At 39.5% G+C, this 23,441-nt stretch overlaps 2 protein-coding genes across 3 annotated transcripts; one reads left to right on the forward strand and one right to left on the reverse strand.

Annotated features, from left to right (window-relative positions):
- Positions 1-353: 353 nt before the first annotated feature.
- mars1 (methionyl-tRNA synthetase 1) lies at positions 354-17,429 on the forward strand. Of its 2 annotated transcripts, XM_079682094.1 has the most exons (22): positions 354-597; positions 2,601-2,691; positions 3,187-3,265; positions 3,585-3,716; positions 4,459-4,534; positions 4,712-4,896; positions 6,373-6,482; positions 6,778-6,894; positions 7,591-7,794; positions 9,146-9,347; positions 9,482-9,556; positions 9,832-10,002; positions 10,413-10,508; positions 11,927-12,044; positions 12,144-12,357; positions 13,732-13,863; positions 14,066-14,170; positions 14,565-14,760; positions 15,378-15,449; positions 15,748-15,774; positions 16,077-16,202; positions 16,824-17,429. In XM_079682094.1, the coding sequence occupies exons 1-22, from the start codon at positions 495-497 to the stop codon at positions 16,971-16,973; spliced, it is 2,781 nt and encodes a 926-aa protein (XP_079538220.1). In that variant the 5' UTR covers positions 354-494; the 3' UTR covers positions 16,974-17,429. The 2 variants fall into 2 exon arrangements, with proteins under 2 accessions (XP_079538220.1, XP_079538221.1); XM_079682095.1 differs by lacking the exon at positions 15,748-15,774.
- A 97-nt stretch (positions 17,430-17,526) lies between these two features.
- On the reverse strand, positions 17,527-21,698 carry ddit3 (DNA-damage-inducible transcript 3). The gene is made up of 4 exons (XM_079682104.1): positions 21,540-21,698; positions 20,104-20,166; positions 19,505-19,713; positions 17,527-19,294 (listed from the first exon to the last, which is right to left on the reverse strand). Exons 3-4 carry the CDS (start codon positions 19,658-19,660, stop codon positions 18,518-18,520), a joined length of 933 nt encoding a protein of 310 aa, XP_079538230.1. The 5' UTR covers positions 19,661-19,713; positions 20,104-20,166; positions 21,540-21,698; the 3' UTR covers positions 17,527-18,517.
- Between the last annotated feature and the right edge of the window lie 1,743 nt (positions 21,699-23,441).

Below are 23,441 nucleotides of genomic sequence, written 5' to 3' on the forward strand. Positions count from 1 at the left end.
TCCTGGCGCTTTAAGCGGATAAAAAATAGCTTTCTCTTTTTGGATTTACTGTTATATGATTGGCTACAACGGCGCAATATGATTTTATAAAGAACCAATAAGATTACAGGTGGCTCTGTGGTGCGCACGTTTTATAACAGAGCTTCGCCCGGTGTGTAATAAGGATCACAAAAGTCGAATCCCGCCCGGCGTTGTTAGAGTGGAATAAAAACAAGCAGACCTCATTCACATTACGCTTTTGGAAATGGTTTGTGGGGAATGTAGTTTATTTGAAAGACCTTTATCGTTTCCGTGAACGACACAGACACCACTAAAAAACTACATATCCGCCATGTAAAAGAGCAAAGACTTCTTGCATCAGCGTGTGTGGACTACGCTCACCGGCAAAGTTACTACCAGTACCAGCTGCTACTTGTCTTGTTTTAAAGTCAAATATATTGTCAGCACTAAGGCCAAGTAAGTCCCGATATAACACTGTGGCTACAAACATCCAGATGAAACTATTCGTCAGTGAAGGCAACCCGCACTGCCTGAAAGTGTTAGCAGCTGTAGAAGTGAGTGGAGTTCAGTGTGATGTCCAGTATGTCAACCACGAAGGTAAGGGAGCATGGTTAGCTGAACACAAGACTGTATATCTAATTGTGAGGGTGACTTATATCTGACAACTAATCATAATATGTGGTTTAATCAAGTTTGAATCGCGTGTGTGTGGTAACTGATGTGTACTGTTTAACTGCAAGCTAACGTTAGCCCCAGTCCTGACCAAATGCTAACTGTTGACTGACAGCGCGTAGCATTTGAGAAGCTGCTAGAAATCTATTTTACTGCACATCACTGCTTTGTTCGTCTTCTGTAGTACCGTTTGTTAGTGCAGCCCAATGTAGCCTTTGTTTAGCAGTGTATACAGGTGTAGAGCTTACCTGTACAGTTGACAGCCTACAGTACAACAGTAGCTAGGCTAAACTCCTCCTGCCTGGAACAGTCCTGGTTTACCTCGGTTGGGTTTACGTTACATTACACGTTTACGTTACATTACACGTTTACGTTGTAATAACAGTGTAGAAAAGTCGTTGTTACATGTTAAAGTCCTGCATTCAAAAATATTAATACAAATACAATAGTATAAGGATTCAGATATATTTTAATTACAAAAAAATCTGAATCAGGTTTATTACTAAGTAGGTTTTAAAATACAACGAAGTTGCTTTTGTCTATAATAATGCATGCATACACATCGTAATCAAACAAGAGCCAATGCAGAACTATGTTGGAATAAACAGTAAAACAATGTTACTGTAGTTTTAATGAGACAGTATTGTGCAGAAATGTAAAAAATAGTCAGAAGAAGGTGCAAGGTTCACCTTATGGAGTATAAGGAATGACTCACAAGATGTTACAAAATGTGCATTAATGTGATGCAAATAAAAGTACTCATTGTGGAGAGTGGTCGGTTTCAGTATAACTTACATTATCTTTTCATTAATGTGTTTATAAACTAGTAAAGGTGGTGATATTATTATTTATTTTTTTATTATAAGTAGTAGTAGTAGTAGTAGTAGTAGTAGTAGTAGTACTAGTAGTAGTAGTAGTATTAATAATAATATCATAAGAAGTCTTATTTTGCACTGTATGTGAGAGCAGAGTAGGCCATCATGGCAACACAAAAAAGGTTTGCCTACAAATTGGGCCAACATGTTCTGACTTTGACAAAAGTAAACACGTTGAACTTTTCTTGATATTGATTTGAACCAAATCACCATTAATGGCTTTCGATCGTACCTGTTACTCACAGTTGAAAATGTTGTCCAAAGAGTGGTTTATTGCCAGTAGTCTTCCCTAGGCTAAGCTTAATAATGATCATTAGATGGGGATTTTATTTTTGCATTGAGTCCATTTAACTACTGCTACAACTCTGAGTACTACTGCGACAGGGGCTATTTCTCTCAGACGCATTGTCTTTGGAACTTCATCTTGGTGTTGTTGTGTAAAGGAATTCATTCCAGCTTTGGGCTTATGTTGTTGTCTCAGGCATGTGGGAGAGGCTTCACTCTCTTCAGTTCCAGATGTGTGCTAGTCCTCTGTGGGAGCTGATCAGAGATGACAAACCAGTACCATCTGGCACACAGGACTCAGAGATATGTTATCTATACAAACAGTATTAGGTGTATGGAAGTACATTGTATCATTCATTTAAATATGTTGTTTAAAATGAGTGGAAATATACAGTACTGTTCTTCTACCTGAGCGTAGAGCCAATACAACATTATTTAACATTATTTAAAATCAAATATATTATCACAATCCCTCATTTAGTGATAAATTCCAGATAAAGAAGCTCAAATCTGGGACCTTCTAAGTGACCTTTGTGCTCTCGAGTGGTTATTCTAGTAAGAATTGAGGCTAAGAATTTGATCACAGGATTATCATTGACGCATATGAGGAGTCGTGTGTTGTTATTACTTCTCCTTACGGCTTTGGATTCTAATATAATCTCTGTTTAGGAAGAACAAGCTCATCTACCAGGCAATGTTATTTCTTGTGTGTTTTGTATTTGCTGTGATGCATCTAAACAAACATTGTGATCTGTTATTTTCTTTTAGAGAGAGTGGTGCCCTTCCTTAGCCGTCCAGCCCTGCCTGCCCTTCTCCTGCCCAGTGGACTGCATCTTTTCAGCTCCAATGCCATCTGCCGGTCAGTCGACTATAGACCCTCCTGCCAATTTGGCATGAATATCAAGGCTGTTAACCAAGCCTCTCTATAACGTTTCAGATATCTAAAACCCTTAAGAATCAGATCTAAAACAAATTACACTTTTATCTCAATTTGAGTCATGCAGATTTCAGCTCATATTATAAATCTGTGAGCCTTGCTAATGAAATTTGAGATGGATATCTCAAAACATGGGCAAGCCAAAGAAGGGATGTAACATGTAAACATATTTCCATGTCATATTAAATTAATGATAAATCGGATAGTTACACTATAAAATGAAACAGGCTATAATAGCAGGGACATTTGTGTACTTTCCATTTATAATGTCTAGACTTTAATCACATTTTGAGCCACACTGTAACTAACTAATTTCACGATGTTAAAGATATTTGTATATATTTGAAGTTCGGTTGAAATCCCTTTGAAATGAAATAAACAGCATCTCTTTGACACACGTTCCCTTTATTCCCTTAGATACCTGTTTGAAGTAAGTGGAAAAGACTCCAGTGAACTTTGCAACCAGTGGCTTGAATGGGAGGCCACAGATCTTCAGGTAAGCTCTACATAAAATCATTCATTTTGCTGGTAATCTGCACTAACACTAAACCTCTTTGAGATGGAAAACTATTTTTAGTTCCTGCCTTTGAACGTTTTCTAATGCAGAATCCTCTTACTGTCCCTCAATGTGTTGCCAACGGGAAATGAATCCATGCAGCTATATGATAAAAGCTCATGCTCTCAAAAAAACAATTTGCTCTGTAGGGCTTAAGAAAATGAATTGTTTAACCTCAGTCATGCTGCTTTGGTTTACTTGCTTGATCTAGTGTCATTCAATCAATTCTAATTATTTCTGTTTTGTTTTTTTTGTGCAGCCCGCTCTGCTACAGGCCCTTCACTTGGCAGTGGTGCAGGGAAAAGGTTCAGAGGTATCCAAGGTCCTCCAGGGGCCACTAAACTACTTGGAGCAAAGCCTGAGCAAGGGGAACACGCCATATTTAACCGGGGTACAGCATCAACATCTCCTGTTAAGCTACTGCAGTACTTATTTTTCTATTGACACTTACTTGCTATGTATGGTGTGAGCACATTTATAAGATAAGGACAAACCTACTCACTCAAACAATGCCTTTTTACGGCTATTTTTAACATATGTTCAAGTCAAAAGTGCACGATGCCTCTATGGAAGCTCAGCTGAGTCTCCTCTGCGCCACATCAGGCTCCTCAGGCAACATTTATTTTTCTTTTTTTCAGCTGCTGATGTTGAGCTAGTGATACATTTTTAAGTTAAAACGATTTTTTTGGTGGAAGCGCTCCCTTACTGTATGTCGCAGAAGTGCCTGAGTGTGGGGGGGTTGGTGTGGGATCAGTTCCCTGTGGTATTCGCAGCCCCTGAGGCAACAAGTTATCTGCGTCTGTCATATATTTAATGTATACAGAAATGTGTTTTGTGAAGTCTCTTGGTAATTGGCATGGCTTGGAGGAGCCCTGTGTAAAGCTAAAGAAAACTGTGGTAAGCACTAAGCACACAGTGAGGCAGTACATGGAGTCCATGTTTAGTGAGAAGGAGGTGCGGAAAAACAATCATGCTGAAAATTGTCCTTTTTTTCTGTATTGTTTAGGGCTTTGAAATCAAACAAACATTTAGTTTTTTGATGGAATAACAAGTAAATGAGAAATGGAAATGTCAGTTATAATTTGTGTTTAATGTTTAAAAATATATGTTTATTAAGATGTGTTTTGTTTCAGGAAGCTGTTTCAGTTGCTGATGTTGTTTTGTGGGCTGCGCTGTACCCTGTTTTATCTGACGCTTCACTAGCATTGGGTAAGTAGTAATAAACGCTCATGCCTAAATTACCCAAATGTCTTATATCTTGTTTCCTATGTTATAATGATCCCTTATGCAACCCTTTACATTTCTTGTCTACTTTCTCCCCCCCCCTTTTCTTCCTTCCTTTTCCCTTCCTTACTATTTCCTGGCTTCTTTTCACTCTTTTAACAGGCGAACGTGCGTCTATTAAGGCCTGGTTTGACCGTGGGGCTGTTATGCACAGTTGCCAGTCTGCTGCTCAGAAAGTGCTGCAGGGGAAAGGCCTTCAGGGCATGAAGAGCTACATGCAGAGGCAGCCTGCCCCCCCGAGCAGCCAGTGCAGAGACTCGCAGCCATGCAACGGCAACCCAGCAGAGGTATCAGCCAGATCACCAGGATTACCATTACACTTAAAGCATTCTTATTGATCAAACGTCTTCCCGGGGTGCTTCAGTACCTGACTACACGTGTGCTTTTGCCTCAGGAAACATGTACACTCTGTGAGGTTTTCCATCTTATTTTTGTTATCTTGGAGCAATAAATGCAACACATACAAAACCTTGCAAGACACATGTACCGTCACACGGTTCCCTTGCCACTTTAACTGACTTTACTTCACTGTAGCTACTAGGCAGAAACTTCAGGCATTCAAAGGTTCACCTTGAGTTCACCTAAGCAGGGCTCTCCTGTAAAGCAGAGGCAGCCTCAGTTTGAGTGTTAACCTGGCTCTATGAAAGCTACATTAACACCTGTTAGGAATACTAACATACAGCACGAAGAGGTTGGCCCACATTTGTTGTATCCTCTGTTGTCTTTCTTGTGTAAGCATGGAAGGATTTGAACGTTTTTCTATCAAATGTAACATCAGCAGTTACTGTATGGCTCCCTGTCAGAGGAAGTTGCACAGTGTGTGTGTCTAAGATTTCTAAATGTTTTAGGTTCTTGCTTTTGGTTGGATGTCAAAAGGTCAAATGGGTGTTGGTGATATATTTCTTAAGTAACTGAAGAGTTGAGTGTACTTTTTGTTATTTTTGTATGGTGGTTTATTGAGAGGGCAGTAATTACGATTGCCCCTTCTAAAATGGGAAATCGCCTACTCCATACAGTAATATCCTTATGGTAGTTATCTTCATTTTGTGAACTTATACAGGTGGTTTCAGATCCATACTAGGTATTGTAAAATGAGTTATACCACTATACTGAACACAAATCTAACTGTGTACATATACTGCAAGCTTCTTCTTCTTTTTTGCTTATCAGCATTTTTGTTAAAACGGAGCCAATTCCGTCTTTTGTGAGTCCCCAAAGCCAGCTCCTTATGTTAATGGAACAGCTAGTTTTATCATTTCATGCTTTTAGTGGCAATTAACCTTTGGTTTTATTGCTCAAAAATTCTCATCACGGAAATGATTTATAGGTGATGGAAATACTTAGAATCCTGAAACATGATTTATTAGAAAAATGTTATGCGTTTGTTTGATAGATACGTTTTTTCTTTGCAAAACTAAATGCATTAGTTTGTAGATGGTGTTTTGTATTTGCAAACCACATTGTGTTAGTTAGTGAATCATGAGGCATTTGTAACACCTGTTAAGTTTGTTTGTGGAGTTATGGCAGGAAATTAGCTCCATACCTGTCAGCCTTCCATCTGTGCACAAACTTATCTCGTGCCCTCATTGGTCATGTGCGCGTTATTGTGTGTTGGAGGAGGGGCTCTATAAGGAAGTGGCAGATTTTCTCTGGACGTGTATTTTCTAATTCTAGTGATCTCGAGCCGGTTTCTCCAACTTACATACCCTACCTTTAAGGTGTAACTCCCAATGAATGACTCTATATCTGACTGTCTGTTTTAGAGTGAGGAAAGTGAGCGTGCGGTGTCAGCAGAGGAGATGGAGACAGCTGCTCTCACCTGGAGTAAAGGTTTGAACACCGGCCCAATGGCTACAAGCAGACAGCACCCCATGTAAGTAATAGAAGCTGCTGCTCCTTATTCTAGGCAGATCATCTCATTCAGAGTTAAGTGCAGTAAGTGTGTGTATGTTGTGGTATAGGATGTTATATGATGTGGGCATCACAGCACTTCAGATCATCTTCCTGTGGGACTGTCCCATAGATTAATATGTTACTAATCATCACTGTTATATCAACCATGTTTTCTAAACTCATTAAAAGCACATATGTCGACAGCAGAGTAAAGTGAGTCGAGCTTTAACACTAAATAGGAAGATTAAACCCTGGATCTGTTTGTTTCCTGTTAGTTTGCCACAGGAAGGCAAGCGGAACATCCTGCTCACCAGTGCCTTGCCTTACGTCAACAACGTCCCCCACCTGGGAAACATCATCGGCTGCGTCCTCAGCACTGATGTGTTCAGCAGGTAGAAATGCAGCACTCAGCTACCAACACATGCAGTGACATCATCATGCATCAAGCTGGACAAACGTGCCAGTTAGCGTGTGGGGTTGCTCAATCCATATGATTCAGATGAAGAGAGATGATAGGAGTTAATAAGAGTGGGGAAGATATGTTGGATATTTGTTTAGGTTTTTATTAAACGTACAAAAAATAAATAAAAGTACTTTCATTAAACGGGATAGTTTGACATTTCTCAAGTGGGGTTTTATGAGGTTTTTATGCATAGTTTATACAGTAGATATGGTGGGAACACCCCCAACCTATTTACATTTTCCTTGCTGCACACAGCAGTTGCTGTTTTTTATTATTAGTTTGTTTCAGTTATTGTGTGACATTGGTGTTTTAAAGGGTTAGTAAGAATGCATCAAATGTTTTATTTTTCGCAGGTAGAAATGTTATCTTGTAATTCCTTTTTTTTTCTGTATACTGTAGATGCAAACACATTATGGATAACCATAATATAGAAATCATCATTGACCTCTGTATCTAAAGATGTTTGCATTGAGAGCTTGCATGATCTTGTGTGTATTTGAAATACAGGCATATGAAAACGTATAATGTTTTAAAAAGAAAAGTTCTGAACATTACAAAGAAAACTGACTATCATCATCATCATCATCTTCTGTCTTACTGCACTGACTCCGTCCTTTCCTCTAAGATATGGCCGCATGCGAGGCTGGAACATGCTGTTTATCTGTGGCACAGACGAGTATGGCACAGCTACAGAGAACAAGGCCAGAGAGGAGGGTCTGACCCCGCAGCAGATCTGCGACAAGTACCATGCCATTCACTCAAACATCTACAAGTGGTTCCAGATTGACTTCGACTTTTTTGGCAGAACCACCACCGAAAAGCAGACGGAGTAAGTGAATGCAAGGAAGAAGGGTGCACATTGTAAAATGTTATCTACGGTTTTGTGGGAAATCAAAGACAAGGCTTTCTTTCAGTCATAATCAAAGTTGAACAACAAAGCTAATGATAAACAGAAAGGGGTCTCCAAAAAGAATCCAGAGCTCGTTTCAGGACCCTTCTCCTGGGCTGCATGTGGTTCTGCTTGGCTTTAATGTTAAAGGGTAAACACGTTTCCATACGATTACTACACAATTATGTAACATAAGATTACTCTAATCTTGCAGTAAATAACAGTGTGGATATAAATGGATTGATGACTAGTCCTGTCAAGCATAAATTCTAATCTCAGAGATTATTGAGCATGGTTGTAGAATGTGGGTCATTACTTACATTTCTAACATTTACCATAAAAAAATAAGTAAAAGAAAATAAATCCTATAATAAAGTTGTTTGAATTCTTTAGTCAAGCAGCAAACTGTCTGAAACTATTGTTCTCATCTGTCACCTTTGAGTAGTGCCAAATATATAAATAAACTGTGACAACAAACATCAACCAAGCCAAGGGTTGCCTGTACATTTCAATACAGGCAGTCAGGTGAAGCCCTTCTTTCTAATAATGCTTTAGTAATGTATTTATTCAAGAAATAGCATTACTTCTCATTAGTTAAAAGAAAGGAAAGGCATTGGCAGAGTCGATCTAGGAATAATATATTGGACTCTTTGTTATAAAAATGATCTATTTCATCATATGGATGAGGCAGCAAGGCTGGAAGTAATATGAATTGCAGTTAAGCAATAGACTGTATGTGTATGGATAAAGTGTCTAATTATTTTTTGTTTGCATAGTTGTTTAAATAGATTTTGAAAGATGAGCTTTTGGTACATACTTTTTCTTCTGTAAAGATGAGGCTTTAATACTTGAGCTCGTACAAAAAACCGGATTATGAAGATAAAAACTCTTGTTTTATGGCTTTTGCTTTGATGAGTAAAACATTAAAGGCATCAAACACAGTGCTCTAGAAGCATGCTCTTTGAAAAATGAAACGGACCACAGGTTCAACTTTTTTCACGACATGGGCTTTAGGTGTTAAGACTTACTTTTTAGATTTACAAATCCAACACCAAAGATTACAAAAAGCTTTGTTTTTGTCCAAATGTAAGACATTGTTCCTTTTTTACATTGACGTATTTATAGATAACGTTTAAACATGTTCTAGCCAACAGGTCAGAGAAGTATCAGTCTGAGCTTGAAAATATAAATGCCGCCAGGGTTTAATGATTAATGTTTTAACATATGTTGTCTTTAATCCAAGGTACAACCCCCTGTGAATTAGCTTTCAACTACCTTTGTTATATTTCAGAATCGCCCAGAATATTTTTTGGAGAATCCACAAGCATGGTTTTCTAATGGAAGACACGGTGGAGCAACTACGGTGTGAAAAGTGCCAGCGCTTCCTCGCCGACCGCTTCGTAGAAGGCATCTGTCCCCACTGCAGCTACCCAGAAGCCCGCGGTGACCAGTGTGACAAGTGTGGGAAGCTCATCAACGCTGTGGAGCTCAGGGTGAGTTGAAGCAGATTGTGTATGATAACAAGCAAGACGAGGATGATCGTGATGTTAGAAAGTGAATGGTGGCAGTAGCAGCTGCTATAATAGTTATATTCCATACTGTAATTGTTTGCTGCTGTCCCGTTCAGGAACCCCAGTGTAAGGTGTGCAAAGAGACTCCATCCATCCGCTCCTCCAAACATCTTTTCCTGGACCTGCCAAAGGTATGCTTCTTAAATTGAATGAGAATGGACTTGGTTGTCCATTCTGCAGTTTAGATTATGATTTTTTGCTCACTGGTGTTGAGACAGACTTAGCCTATTTAGAAAGTACAAACGACAAGTAAAAAGTAGAATAAAAGAAAAGCTTGGAAATACAGTTATCCGTGTTGTAATTATATAGTATCATACAAACGGCTTTACTCTTCCTAGAGCTGTGGTTTGGAGTTAAGACATTTGTTTTTTAAATCTTTTTCCTTCTACCTCTTTCTCTCATGCAGCTAGAAGGTCAGTTGGAGCAGTGGCTGGATAAGTCAACCAGCACAGGTGACTGGACTGCAAATGCCAAACAGATCACTCGCTCCTGGCTGAGAGATGGACTCAAACCTCGCTGCATCACTAGGGACCTGCGGTGGGGAACGCCGGTACCTCATCCTGACTTCAAAGAGAAGGTCTGCTATTGTCTTGTTTTACATAACAAATCTGGTCTTTCCCTTGTTAATAGTCTATTATATAGTATAAAAAAGACGTGCACATACCACCCTGTATTTCTTTCTTCTTTTTTGAAGCATAACAAAGCCTTACTGCCTTGCTGAAAGCTAGCAATTCATATCTAGGTTCAGAGTCCTAATTAAACATTTAAAATGACTTCATTAGCTGTTTACATATGCTGCAGTAACTGATGATACGGCAGTGCTCACTGTAAGAGTCTTCAGGTCAAAACATAAATACCAAAGGGAATTTTAATTCACATTAACATCTTAAGGACTTTTCCATTACTCCTAAGCTTTGTGTGCTTTTTACTAGGATTAATTTGTTTTGGAATCACTTCCTAACACAAAGTCCCTCTCTTTCTCTGCAGGTGTTCTACGTGTGGTTTGATGCCCCCATTGGTTATCTGTCCATAACTGCTAACTACACCGACCAATGGGAGAAGTGGTGGAAGAATCCTCATCAGGTAACTCAATACACCCTCGCTCCTCCCCCCTTCATGTCAGACGTTATGAGCCGAGCAGAGTACTGACGCACAAACATGGTACAGATTTTACCCGCTGCACAGCACAGAATGTGATTGCTTTTTTCATTGCCCCATCTGGTCTTCTGCAATCTCATTTAAAACACAGTTTCATTCCTAGCCCCATATAACACTAACGGAATTCAGAGAAAGGCATAACCTCTTCAATAATGAATAAAATGCACAATCAGTTTTGCACACACTATATACTAAGTAGGAGACAATACAGCTATTTGAACTTCCTCTTCAAGATCCCTCCCTCGGACATAAAGTCTCATCATCTGTCTTCTTTAGAATTTCCTGATTGTGTGTGTGTGTGTGTGTGTGTGTGTGTGTGTGTGTGTGTGTGTGTGTGTGTGTGTGTGTGTGTGTGTGTGTGTGTGTGTGTGTGTGTGTGTGTGTGTGTGTGTGTGTGTGTGTGTGTGTGTGTGTGTGTGTGTGTGTGTGTGTGTGTGTACTTTTAAAGCTATCGCAGCTACCAACACATGCAGTGACATCAAGCTGGAAGCACTTACTGGTTAGCTTGTGGGGTTGTATAGGGTTGCTCAATCCATTTGATTCAGATCAAGAGAGATGAGATTAGTTAATAAGAGAGAGGAAGATATGTTGGATTTTTGAATAGCTTTTTTTAAGTACTTTCATTAAACAGGATGGTTTGACATTTTTCAAGTGGGGTTCTATGAGGTTCTTATTGATTTTAATTTTCCTTGCAGCACACAGCAGTTGCTGGTTTACGGCCTGAAGCCATGCACGATTACTTTGTTTCAGTTATTGTGTGACATTGGTGCTTTAAATCGGCGGATAATTATTCTTACTAACCCTTGAAATGAAAGGTTTACTACTAACCCTTGAAATGAAAGGTTTAGTAAGAAAGCTTCTGTTCTGTGAGATAAAATTACTGATATATTTATGGAGTCAGTTGGAATTATGTATAACTACTTCAATTGCATTCGGAAGTAAAGTGAGGAAAATATTGTAGATATAGTGTACACTTAAACTGATATTGATTGTTTTAGGTGGGTAAAGTACATTCAGAGCTATCCCTTTTAACTGCAAGTTCTTCATAAACCCTATATATATATATATATATATATATATATATATATATATATATATATATATATATATATATGAAAAAAATCCAACATGTCTTCCTAACTCGCTCTGACTCATCTCTCTCCATCTGAAAGCCCACGATTGAGCTTCTGTAAAGTGTGTGTGTGTGTGTGATGGCCTGTGTTTGTAGAGAGGGAGAGAGATGGGGGTTGGGGAGAGCTGATAAGTCCTCTTTGAACTGGATGATCTCATGATGATCTAATATGATGTCATCTCACAGTGCAGCGTTTTGTCTCTGCCACTAGGTGGAGCTGTACAACTTCATGGCCAAAGACAATGTGCCGTTCCACAGTGTGGTGTTTCCCTGCTCCCTACTGGGAGCTCAGGACAACTACACTCTGGTCAACCACCTCATCGCCACTGGTGAGCTCTGATTACCTGATTTTACCTGTTTCAATATTACTACTATATATAATTAAGGTTCAGCACTGACATTAACTTAATTTGCAAATTCCCCCACAGAGTATCTGAATTACGAGGACACCAAGTTCTCCAAGAGCCGTGGTGTGGGTGTGTTTGGAGACATGGCCAAGGACACAGGCATCCCGTCTGATGTGTGGCGCTTCTACCTCCTGTACGTGCGTCCAGAGGGACAGGACTCAGCTTTCTCCTGGGCCGACATGGCTCTGAAGAACAACTCTGAGCTGCTCAACAACTTGGGAAACTTCATTAACAGGTTAGTTCATTCAAATGTTTCAAAAATCCTTTGCTTCTGTTAAGCCGATAGTATGAGAAAAGGAGCCTAACAAAGTAACTTGTGCTACTTGGTCCTCTTCGTGTGTCACTGTTTCAATTTCAATTTCAACTGATTTGATCGGCTCAGATAAATCACTAGTAAAAACATAGAAATGGGGCAATCTACCTCAAGTTGTCCACGTTTTGTACGTAATAAGTTTCACTCCAAAAGTAAATATGAAGCGCATAACTGTCATGCAGTCCAATTAACAACTAAGTTTTCAGATTGTTGTACTCATTGAAAAAAAGTAACTTAAAAGAGGCTCACCCTAGTTTTCTAAATTTGTTTGGGATGGCGTAATTTAGCCCCAATTACATTGCCTCAAATGATTTTTAAAAGATCAGGGTTTAATCCCACATCAAAGATTTTTCTCAGCAGCATTATCTCAAAGTACCTTGATCTTCAAAATTGGTCTGGGGCAGCAGCGTTGATGCCTAATTGGTTTGAAAATATCTTGTAGATTGCATCCAGCCTTAGGTGTTGGAGGTAAAAAGTATTCTGCCTCAAAAAAGGGAATTCTGTCCTTGCCTGGATTTAGTGACTAAAAAAAACTACAGTCAGTGTGTCCATCTTGGAAGCCTTTTCAAATCCATAACATTTTTTTTGGGTCTAGCTTATCACGGTTCAGTAGAAACAGTTTTGACTATTCCACAAACAATCAGCTTCAGCACCAAAATGGGTTCTTAATTAATAGATTAACTAATATAGATATGACTTTATTGATAAAGAGGATTCAGTTATTGTAACAGAATACTCTATTGCCCCAGGATGAAAAAAACTCAGGGTTTGGTCATTCCACAAATTAAAAGGCTTATTAAAACAAATTAAGAATTCAGGTCACTCAAAGTTTAGTCGCACACATCAAAATCACAGCTCAGTTTAAACATGATGATGGTATGGCAGACCTCCCTTAGAGGCCGAGTTGTTTTTTAAATATAGAACAGTCTGTTGCAATCAGACATGACACAACCGTTCTGACTTCAAACATCTTCCTGATGTGCACATAAAACTCATTCCTAAAATGACTGGCTCGAGACACAACCACAATGTAGAGGAGTTGTATATAGGCTCAATATAGCACACTGTTAGTTAGTTTACACTTTCAGATCATTATGTTACATCCGGCAACACAATCTATAATATAAAGCCAGTCTAATAAAATACCCTTCTCCCGTTGAGCGATCTTTCTCTTTCCTTTGTTTCTCTTGATGCCTCTCTTACTCCACATTTCCCCCTGACCCCTATTTCTTCTTTCTTTTTTTCATATTTTTTGACCCCCCCCCCCCCCTTTCTCTCGCTTCTTCTCTTCTCCAGAGCTGGCATGTTTGTCACCAAGTTCTTTGAGGGCTGTGTGCCTGCGATGGAGCTACAGCAGGAAGATAAGAGGCTCCTGGCTCTGGTGGGCTGGGAGCTGCAGCAGTACATCCAGCTCCTGGACAAAGTCAAGTAAGACTAAGCAAAGGGCATTACCGTCAAACGGTTGATGTGTTGATATTCACTGATTGAAAATTATCCAAATTAAAAGGGTGTATTTCAGTAAGGGTAAAACATTCTACAAGATAAACCCATGTTTGGACCTCTACTAGAGTCCATTTGTATGAATGGGTCTCTTGTCAGCTTTCATCAAGTTTTCTCTGAAATCCCCTAGAATCCGTGATTCTCTGAGACACATCTTGAACATCTCTCGCCATGGCAACCAGTACATTCAGCTCAATGAACCCTGGAAGAAGATCAAGGGAGGAGACACCGAAAGGTGAGATGTCCTTGACCAGCTTAAGACAATATGTCGCTGCTGTAGATTTATACAAGGTAGATAGTGTATTTTACTCCCATTGTGTTATTTGATATTGTATGTATTCCCTGTACGGCACTTTGGTCAACTGAGGTGGTTTTAAATGTGCTATATAAATACATAAAGATTGAGATAGAGCTAGAGCTGTGGTGCAATTTTTGTAATTCTCATTTCATGACGACAAAGTACGTCTCACCAAAAGAATGTGAAAAAGGATTATTTTAAGAAACAAATATTTGTATGAACAGCCAACTAAAAGAGCAGTGTTTAAGATGTATTTTCTGTCAATTGTAAGATTTACCAAACATGAACTGTTCTCCCCCCCCCCCCCCCTGCATCCCCCCCCCCCCTGCAGGCAGCGTGCGGGCACGGTCACCGGTGTGTCTGTGAACATCGCCTGCTTGCTGTCAGTGATGCTGCTGCCATACATGCCGACGGTCAGCCAGACCATCAGGGATCAGTTCAATGCCCCTCAGTCTTGTGTCGATACCATGTTGCAAGGCACTGGCACCTTTGTATGTTCCCTGAGTGCCGGCCACCGCATTGGCACTGTGAGTACGACCTAAGAACACACACACGGTCCATACACACACACACACCTGTGGAGCCTCCCGTATGTAGATGCTGGGTGATACAATGAGCATGCAACAGTCTGTCAATATTTCAAGACTCTGGAGGACATAACAGTCGTGTGAACACATACACACACACTTGAGAATAACAGCCTGGACAGTGTTTGGAGGCTTCAGGTTGCTCTCAGGCCACTTGTCCCTTCAGGCCTAATTGTGGTGACCAGAGTGTCAACGCTGCATTCGATTCTCCAAGGCTACCATGATTCGTGACTAAAGTCTCCAGACAAGGAATAGTACACCACACTGTTCTAATGTTACATGAATCATAAACAATTCCTGCGGGCACAAAACAATTCTGACATTTCATGCGGTGCTGCATTTAAGTGGTGATTATGATCAAAACTCTACATTTCTCAGACATAGTTATCTACTTTACTCACTTGCATAATCCTCTTTGTTCAAAGGCGAGCACAGAGCCTCCGGGTTAAATTTTCCAGCTACACTGGCCCTGGGCTGGATCCAAAATCACAACTTTTTTAATTCATTCTTAAATTCTTTTGAATTTCAACTTTTTTGTTCCCCCTTTTAATTCCAAGGTCAGTCCTTTGTTCCAGAAACTGGAGGTGGACCAGATTGAGGCTTTGAAGAAGAAATTTGGTGGACAGCAGGTATTTGATGTTTATGATGCCTAACGGTCTGTGTATGAGTTCAGTCAGATCTTGTTGTAATATAGGTTGACTATTTATGAATAATGAAATAAGAAAGAATTTGATCACGCGCAGTCGTTAACGGGTTTCTGTCAAACTATCATCACAAATAAGAATGTGTCCGTACTCGAAGCATCTATCTTTTGAAACATGTTACGGAGCTAACACACTATACGTTTTTGAATTATGTATGAAGCATCCATCACATAGATAACAAATAATCCCTCTCTTAACCCTCTGCTCAATCGCCTGCCTCTAGCCTGACGATGAACCGCCTAAAAAAAAGGTATTGAGCGGCATTTGTTTGCGTTGAGTCAGTCCGCGTCGGTTATGCTGTGTCAATATTGATTACTGCATGCCTTCACTAACACTAGCAGCTCATCTAACATCCTCAGGTGTTTTGTTTTTATACTAATCCCTTTGAATGCTGTGTGTTTTAATGTCCATACACACTTCATGACTCGTAAACTCCCATCGACATTTTGAGTGATGAGTGATATTGTCTGAAATGAAGTAAGTAATTTCTTGAAATAATAACCATAAACGCCTCAAATTCATACATCTTCATCTGTCTGTTTCCGCACTCAGAAGACCGCTCAGAGCGCTGGCAGCCCGCCGCCCGCCGCTGGGCCAGCTGCTGCTGCTGAGGTGGCAGCGGGGATCGGAGCGGACCCAGAGAAAGCCAAGCAGCTCACTCAGGCTGTGGCTGAGCAGGTGAGAACGCTGGCTAGTGGCAACACACGGGCTATAGACTGTAAACCCAATTCTTACGGGGTTTTTTTAATAAATGTGAAACATTCTTTTACTAGAACAAGATTAACTTAATTGTATTGTTTTGTCTTTACTATAATCTTTGTGCAAAAGGGATATTTAAAAAATGTGATGTCTTCTTGGCCGTACGGGAACGAACGCGATGTTCGTAAACATCTAATCACGGCCGCAACAAACTATGGGCCGCTGACTAAATTACTACACATTTTTAAAGCAAAATTTGATCAGTAACTCTATTTCAAAAAGTATCTGGTAATGCTTAAGATTGTAATTAATTGATCATAATCATTTCATTTGAAATGAAATTTGAATTTAACGTTAAACTTACAACGGCAAATGCAGCGGTTCCATTTTTGGGAATCAAGCGTTTAATTTCTCAGTATTTCTGAACCCAGACAAACACGTACATTTACAAAATTCTCAAATTGCCGCCTTGGTTAATTACTTTATATTCGACAAAAAAGCTTCCAACATCAATCCGTCCTTAGAATCTCAAATGTTTAATCAAAGACACATTTGGGCGTCAAAATTCAATTTCAACACTGTCATTTGTTCCTATCATAGGGCGAGAAGGTGCGAGAACTCAAAGCCCAGAAAGCGGAGAAGGCGGCGATCACAGCAGAGGTGGCCAAACTGCTGGACCTAAAGAAACAGCTGGCCCTGGCTGAGGGGAAGAGCTCTGACCCGGCACCTCAGAAGGGCAAGAAGAAGTGAGACGGGAAGTAAAAAGGGAAAGCTAAATGATGGAGGTTATTGAGAGGAAGGGAAGAGTAGAATGGTTTGAGGTATGATTGTAGGGAAACAGGAACAAGATGTACACTAAGAGAGATGTGAGGGTATTAGCTTAAGGCAAAGCCGTGACAGGATCTAAGACAATGTGGTATTGGCACTGAGGACTAATGAAATGCTGGATAGGCCGACGGGGAAATGAAAACGCACAAAGAGAGACTCAAATGAATACAGCTACAGAAAGGAGGGATTTTTCCAAATCCTTACACCAAAAGAAACTGATTTTATACTCTCCCTGTGATAGTCAGCATACTATATTAGCGTTGGAAGGTGTGTTGCGCATTTTTAAAGATTTTTTTTTTTATATCCTCTGGAAAATTGTTTTTCTTTTGCTACAAATACCCTTTTTGGATTCAGAAAAAAAAAATCGATTTTATTTCATCTGAAATTGTCTTTTCAATTCTCAATTACCCTTATTTTCTAATAATATAAATTAATTTATGAAGGGAAACAAATAAACAATTCATGACACAAGAAATTGCACATTTGTTTCTTTTATTGCAAATTTGGGATTACAATGAGGGATAAAATAAACGGTATGGGAAAATACATGTATTTAATGCTATCAATGGTAAACGACATGCATACCGGTATTATTCTACGATTAACAGTTTTTGTGAATGCAATGGGAAAATAAATGATTGATATGTTGGCTTTATACAGTACAAGCCATTACAGTACAGTATATATATTACAGTGTTATATAAAAATAGTAAATCAGGGTATAACAATTTGTGGTTATTATTCTACAAATCCCCATATTGATAGAAAAGGTCAGCTGACAAAGTATAGCCGGGTCCTACTAACTTTATCTAAATACACATACACACAAGCCATGGGTTATACAAAAGTAAGAAAGATTATGAATTATCTCAAAAAAAAAATCATTCTCTCATACTCACACTGGGCACTTTCAGACTTTTCCTGAGCTCCTATAGTCTCCACAAATTGGGGCAAATAATCTCTGCTAGCCTAATCGCAGCCCTTAACGTAGGAGTTACAATTATTGCAAAATGGTGGGAATGGATGACAATGAAATGCACTCTCTCAATTCAATTCCTTTTTGTTCAACGTACAAAAAAATCCAATGCTCGTAACAATTTCTGCTATCTTATTTAATGGAACTTAGTGTTAGGCATTCTTTAAAAAACATTCTTCAAAACCACAGTATCATTTGCACTTAGAGCTGTCTGTTCATCCTTTATACATGCTGTGTCTTTTATTTTGCCGCATTGCTGTTGCAGCCCCTTCTCGTCTTGACTTTCATCACTTTCACTACTACTTGCCATTTTAAGCTCTGTGTTTTCCCAAAAATCCTCTTGCTTATAAAATATATCTTTGGTTTCCTTCCTTTCTAAGAGGCATTTCATGTTGACCTGTTTTACACCTTACCCCACCACTGCTTAATCCAATTCTGTAGGAAGTGTCATCTTTCATTTCTCTCTTCCATCCTGTGCATCATTCTTCTCTCATTTCCTGGTGTTGACTAGTCTCTCTATCAGGGCTCTACGTGTCCTTTGTACCTCCTCTCCCAGCCTGTCAATTTCAGATTTCAAGCGCTCGTTCTGCTCAGTCAGCTCCTGTACCTTCCTCTCGTTCTCCTGCTCTTTCTCTTTGCGACTCTTTTTGGCAGATGAGAATGATGAGGATGTGAGCTGTGTGGAGGAGGCAAAAGAGGACAAGGCACAGTTGGTCCTTTCGCTGGTGGTCCTTTTGCGTTTTCCCAGACGGGAGGACTGGTAGTCAGAGGGAGAAGAAACGGGTGAGGAGGGAGAAGAACAATTGTGAGATGGGGACTGGGAGGCTGAGGAGGAGCTGGATGGAGAATCGGGGACACAGGGCAGTTCCTCCTCGCTGGCTGAGGGGGACGCAGGGCAGACATTATTAGCTTGGTGATGGTGGTGGTAATAATAGCCACCGCTGATCACTGCTCCGCTCGGATCCACCATTCCCACTCCTCCTTCACTCAGCAACTCGAAAAACTCAGGAGGCAGCAGATCACTGCCGCCTCCTGAGGAACTCTCGCCACTTCTCCCACTCTCAACCTCTGGCCGCCGCTCCACTGCAACTGCTGGACTCATGCAGGAGGAGGAGGAAGAGGATGATGGGGAGGAGGTGTGGTGCAGAGGCTGGGGGTTATGGATCTGCTCTTTTGTCCTCTGGACCCCTTCGCCCCACGTCTGGCCTCCGTCCGTTAGCCACGTCAGGGAACAACTCTCCAGAACATCCAGAAACTCCGGCTCTTTCTACAAACACAAAACGCAAACGTCAACATCGGCCAAAACACATCAAACATCACAGTCTAAGGTGAATAACCATCACTCAGTATATGAATACAACTTTTTAACAGAATGGTAAAACAAAGCAAAAATAAATAATTGATCAAAGTACGATGGACAACAAACACTCGCACTCCTCAAGGGTGTGATAGACATTTCACTCTTCAAGCTACTGACCTCGGTGCATGTGGGGGCACGTGCCAGTTTTGCCCCTCCCGTGTCGGAGCCCAGAATATCCTGCAGGTCCTCATACCACGCCTCCAACTCTGCACCACACAGCGGCCCCACGCCAGGGGGGTACGGCGGGGGCAGGTGTAGCCACTCGGCAGTCATCTCGCCAGTCAGTCGCAACACACAGGTACTCGGCCACACGGTTCACACTGGACCTGGGGGGGGGGACAGAATGTTACAGACACTCTGCCTTGATCATTTTTTACTGCTCTGCAACTGGTTGAGTTATAGTTTGTAGGTACAGTATGCATCGATAAAGGATGGGGTGAACTTTTACTGAGACTATTACAAGAAGACCTAATAATAATAATACCATGATGAATAAAAACTAGACTACAGTACATTAAATCACGGTGAGACTAAGGGAGGTAATGACTTTACTGCAATACAAAAAGCTAATAAATCGGCATTTTAAGGCGGGGAAAATATGTGTATTGAAAATGTTGATAACTAACACGAAGTTAATATGAAAACAAAAAAGTATTTAATCAAAATATTGATTCTAGAAACAGGCAGCATTAAAAATGTAAAATAGGAGGATTTACCTTTAGAAAAGTCTCTGTTAATCAAGTCTGCCAATTTGTTGGAGATAGCTTGTCCCAACAATCCTGAAAGAGAAAATAAATATTCAAAAAGTAAGTCTTTGAAAATATGTTGTATGAAATGTGCTGAGATTTCAGAATTAAACTGATGATTTGCACAAAAGGAAACACGGGTGAATGTGCCTTCTTTTTTCTTTTTCTTTTTAAATGGATGGCTTTTTTGGAAAAGGACGAAAATTAAATTTCAATAATTTATCATTTACAAATGTTAAATTGATCAACATGGATGGAGAATATAAAGGTCTGTCACGTAATGCTTGTAAACAAAGACCATTATGTTCCCTAGTGCGCCCCCTGCTTTCTACGGTCCTCAAAACACGTTTGGATCGATAAACAAGAGGTTAAACGATAAATAGATCTTTATATTGATCCCTCAGGTTTGACAGTCAGGTTTACTGCTTTTATTAATGACGTAAGCTCTAAGTACCTAAAGGTTTTAAAAAAAAACAACATCATTTATTTAATTATTGTATACAAAGCTTTTAACATGAAACATTTCATCGAAATATAATTCCTCCTCCTTTTATTGTGCAAATATAATTACAAAAAAAATAAAAACATTGTTAGTGAATTGATGAATTACAAAATTGATTAAATATAAGAAATCCTCCTAACCTGATAAGACATTTTAAACTTCACACATTTGGTTTGGCAAAACAGACCGTACCAATTATTTTTCCTTTAAAACTATTTTATAATCATTTATTTTCTATATGTTAATATTTACTTTTGTAGTTGGGCTACATGTAAGCCAAGACAGTTACGTCATGGAAATGAATGTCCAGCAAGAGGAATGGGCGAAACAAAAGGAAACTAAAATAAAGAGAGAGGACAGGAGTGGGTTGGGAAAAAGACAAAGAGATATCAATATATATTCATTAATTGGTAAACATTTACCATTATAGTATTGGTTAAATGTGAGAAAAATGGTAGCTGTCAAAAATAAAAGCCGATCCGTTTCGAGCCATATAGACTCCTCCTGTCAGACGCTACACGGGGTTTGCTGATATGGTATTTTGTTCAAATGAAATGACACTTAATATAATCAAGGCAAAACATTTTGTCTATAAAATTCACACTATCATTTTTAAACGGTTGTTAGTTACGCTCAATAGAAAAAAACATAAAAACAACTTTAAGTCCTTACAAGCGTTGACAACTTGTCAAACAGAAGCGGACAGCACAGAAAAATCTCTCCGTCTGAATTATGATGGATTAAGACAACTGTTTTTTCTAAAATTGGCACTGGGAAATCTGCCAAATTCTTGCTTTTTTCTCTCCACCAGCCCACTTCAAGTTTAGTCTCCGTTACTCCCCGAAATACTTAAAAACAGACTTCCTCTTCGCAGCAAACTATAAAAAAACGAATGCCCACTTACCCTTTTTCGTTTATTAGTTCGCCGTCTCGACTGTCTTGAGCTCGAATGTGGATATTTTAGTAGAAATTGGTGATAGCTCATGTTAACCATTGTTCAGTCTTGAACGCCTGAATGTGATTCTTCGGAAACTCCCGGCGGTGTTTATATTGAGAGAGAGGCCAACCGAACTATGCATGAGAAGGTAGATCACAACCTATCCCCATATGAGAGTAATAGGCGTTGAAGTGGTCCAATCAGGAGAGTGGAGTTGAGATATTTTCCTTAACGACATCCAATAGGGTGAGCCAAATCCAAACGGAGGCGGGGTCCAACGGCTGGTTTTCGCTCTATCCTGCATAGTTTGTGTGAGCAGCAATTGTGATGCAGTCATAAGACGGCCAGGACGAATTTGGGGCGTATGGGAGTCACATGAAAGGAATGATGCAATGCTTGGCAACCAATTTCTAGCTGGGGATAACACCAGCAGAATCAGAACATGTTTTATTAAACAGTGTTGGCTCTAACTCAAATCTAAAAATATACATATATGCATGGATATCTAATGTCGAAGAATTGTTTGTTTCCCGAACAAAAAAACTGAATCGATTTTCTCACGGATTTTTTTTTTTTATCGTATGAAAGAAAGTATCTATTTAATGTTTATTTTTTTTATTAATTAAATGCCATCTGATGGTTTCCACCTGTTTTTTTATTTCAGGTGATTTTCTCAATATTGTCCGAGACTGACATTGCACACACCCCTTTTACGCCATCATCCACGAGGGGAAAACAATAATAACCGGTCCTCCCCTTTAAATCACAGTATTCTTTTTTTACCAAGTGTGATTCTGGAAGAAACATGTCTTTTATTGGTCCGGTATTTGTAAAATGCCACAGACCAGACTTTGAGAGTTTGAGCACACATGTGGTGTCGTATTCTCATTCATTTCATACCGCGCGCTCTGTGGCAGCTCCGCGAGATATCAAAGCACGCCTGGTCGATGGAGCGTGTGGCGCGAGCGCTGCTGGGTGTGATCTAAAAGCAGACTGAGCTCCTTTTGGTGTGTCCGGTTATTTATTCAGCTTTACGTTATACAATTAAGAAACATTTATTTTTAGTTAATTATACAAACTTGTAATACATAGCGTTGTCTGTGATAGGTGTGCTATCATTTTGATCTGATGATTTGTGTTACTTGTGTTATTTGTCTATTGTTCCCCCTATAATAACTATAATACAAGGTTGAATTTTACAAGAATAACATAGGGTGCCACATCACACCAAAAATAATAATTGTACAACCATGGTTTGATTAAAACATGTAACAAAACTAATCTAAGCAATCATTTCTATACTTTTATATAAATTGTAGGCTATTCATATTGCCAAAATAACCTTTCTTAACATTGTCAGAAAGTCATTACAACTTGTTGTGACTATAGATGTACTGAAGGGCACCATGTTGTCTATAGAAATATAGATATTTAAAATAATGACCAATAGGTCCCTATAACATGTTGTTTTACCACTGAAGACGCCGCATGTATCTTTGTTGTCCTTTAATGTCACATAGAATGAGAGGTGTTATTGTCAACATATTTACTCACTATACTGGCGAACAACATAGCCTACCTTTGTCACACCCCATCATTTATAACATCGAAATAAATGTCACTCAGCTAGCCTTCTTTACTTACAATAAAACGTATTTATAAAACACGTTAAGTGATAAAATATTTGCCATTAAACCCATAAAGTTCAACAAGGTCACCATCCCAGACACACCACAAGCCAGACAGTAGCCTAAACGTTTTATTTACAGTATTGGATGGTGAACATTAATAAGGCAAACAACAGCGACATCATCAACAACAACAAAACAGTGACACCAAAATAAAAGCACGTTTCATCATGTTGCACTG

Source organism: Notothenia rossii, assembly GCF_949606895.1.
Source record: "Notothenia rossii genome assembly, chromosome: 5".
NCBI lineage: Eukaryota > Metazoa > Chordata > Actinopteri > Perciformes > Nototheniidae > Notothenia > Notothenia rossii.

What these genes read in the sequence shown, in the direction of transcription:
- mars1 (XM_079682094.1), top strand. Translation starts at nt 495, where the DNA reads ATGAAACTATTCGTCAGTGAAGGCAACCCGCACTGCCTGAAAGTGTTA. An exon ending in TGACGCTTCACTAGCATTGG is followed by an intron (nt 4,535 to 4,711) that starts GTAAGTAGTAAT and finishes CTCTTTTAACAG; the next exon opens with GCGAACGTGCGTCTATTAAG. An exon ending in AGAAATTTGGTGGACAGCAG is followed by an intron (nt 15,450 to 15,747) that starts GTATTTGATGTT and finishes GCCTGCCTCTAG; the next exon opens with CCTGACGATGAACCGCCTAA.
- ddit3 (XM_079682104.1), bottom strand. Translation starts at nt 19,660, where the DNA reads ATGACTGCCGAGTGGCTACACCTGCCCCCGCCGTACCCCCCTGGCGTG. An exon ending in GTGCCCCCACATGCACCGAG is followed by an intron (nt 19,295 to 19,504) that starts GTCAGTAGCTTG and finishes TTGTGTTTGTAG; the next exon opens with AAAGAGCCGGAGTTTCTGGA.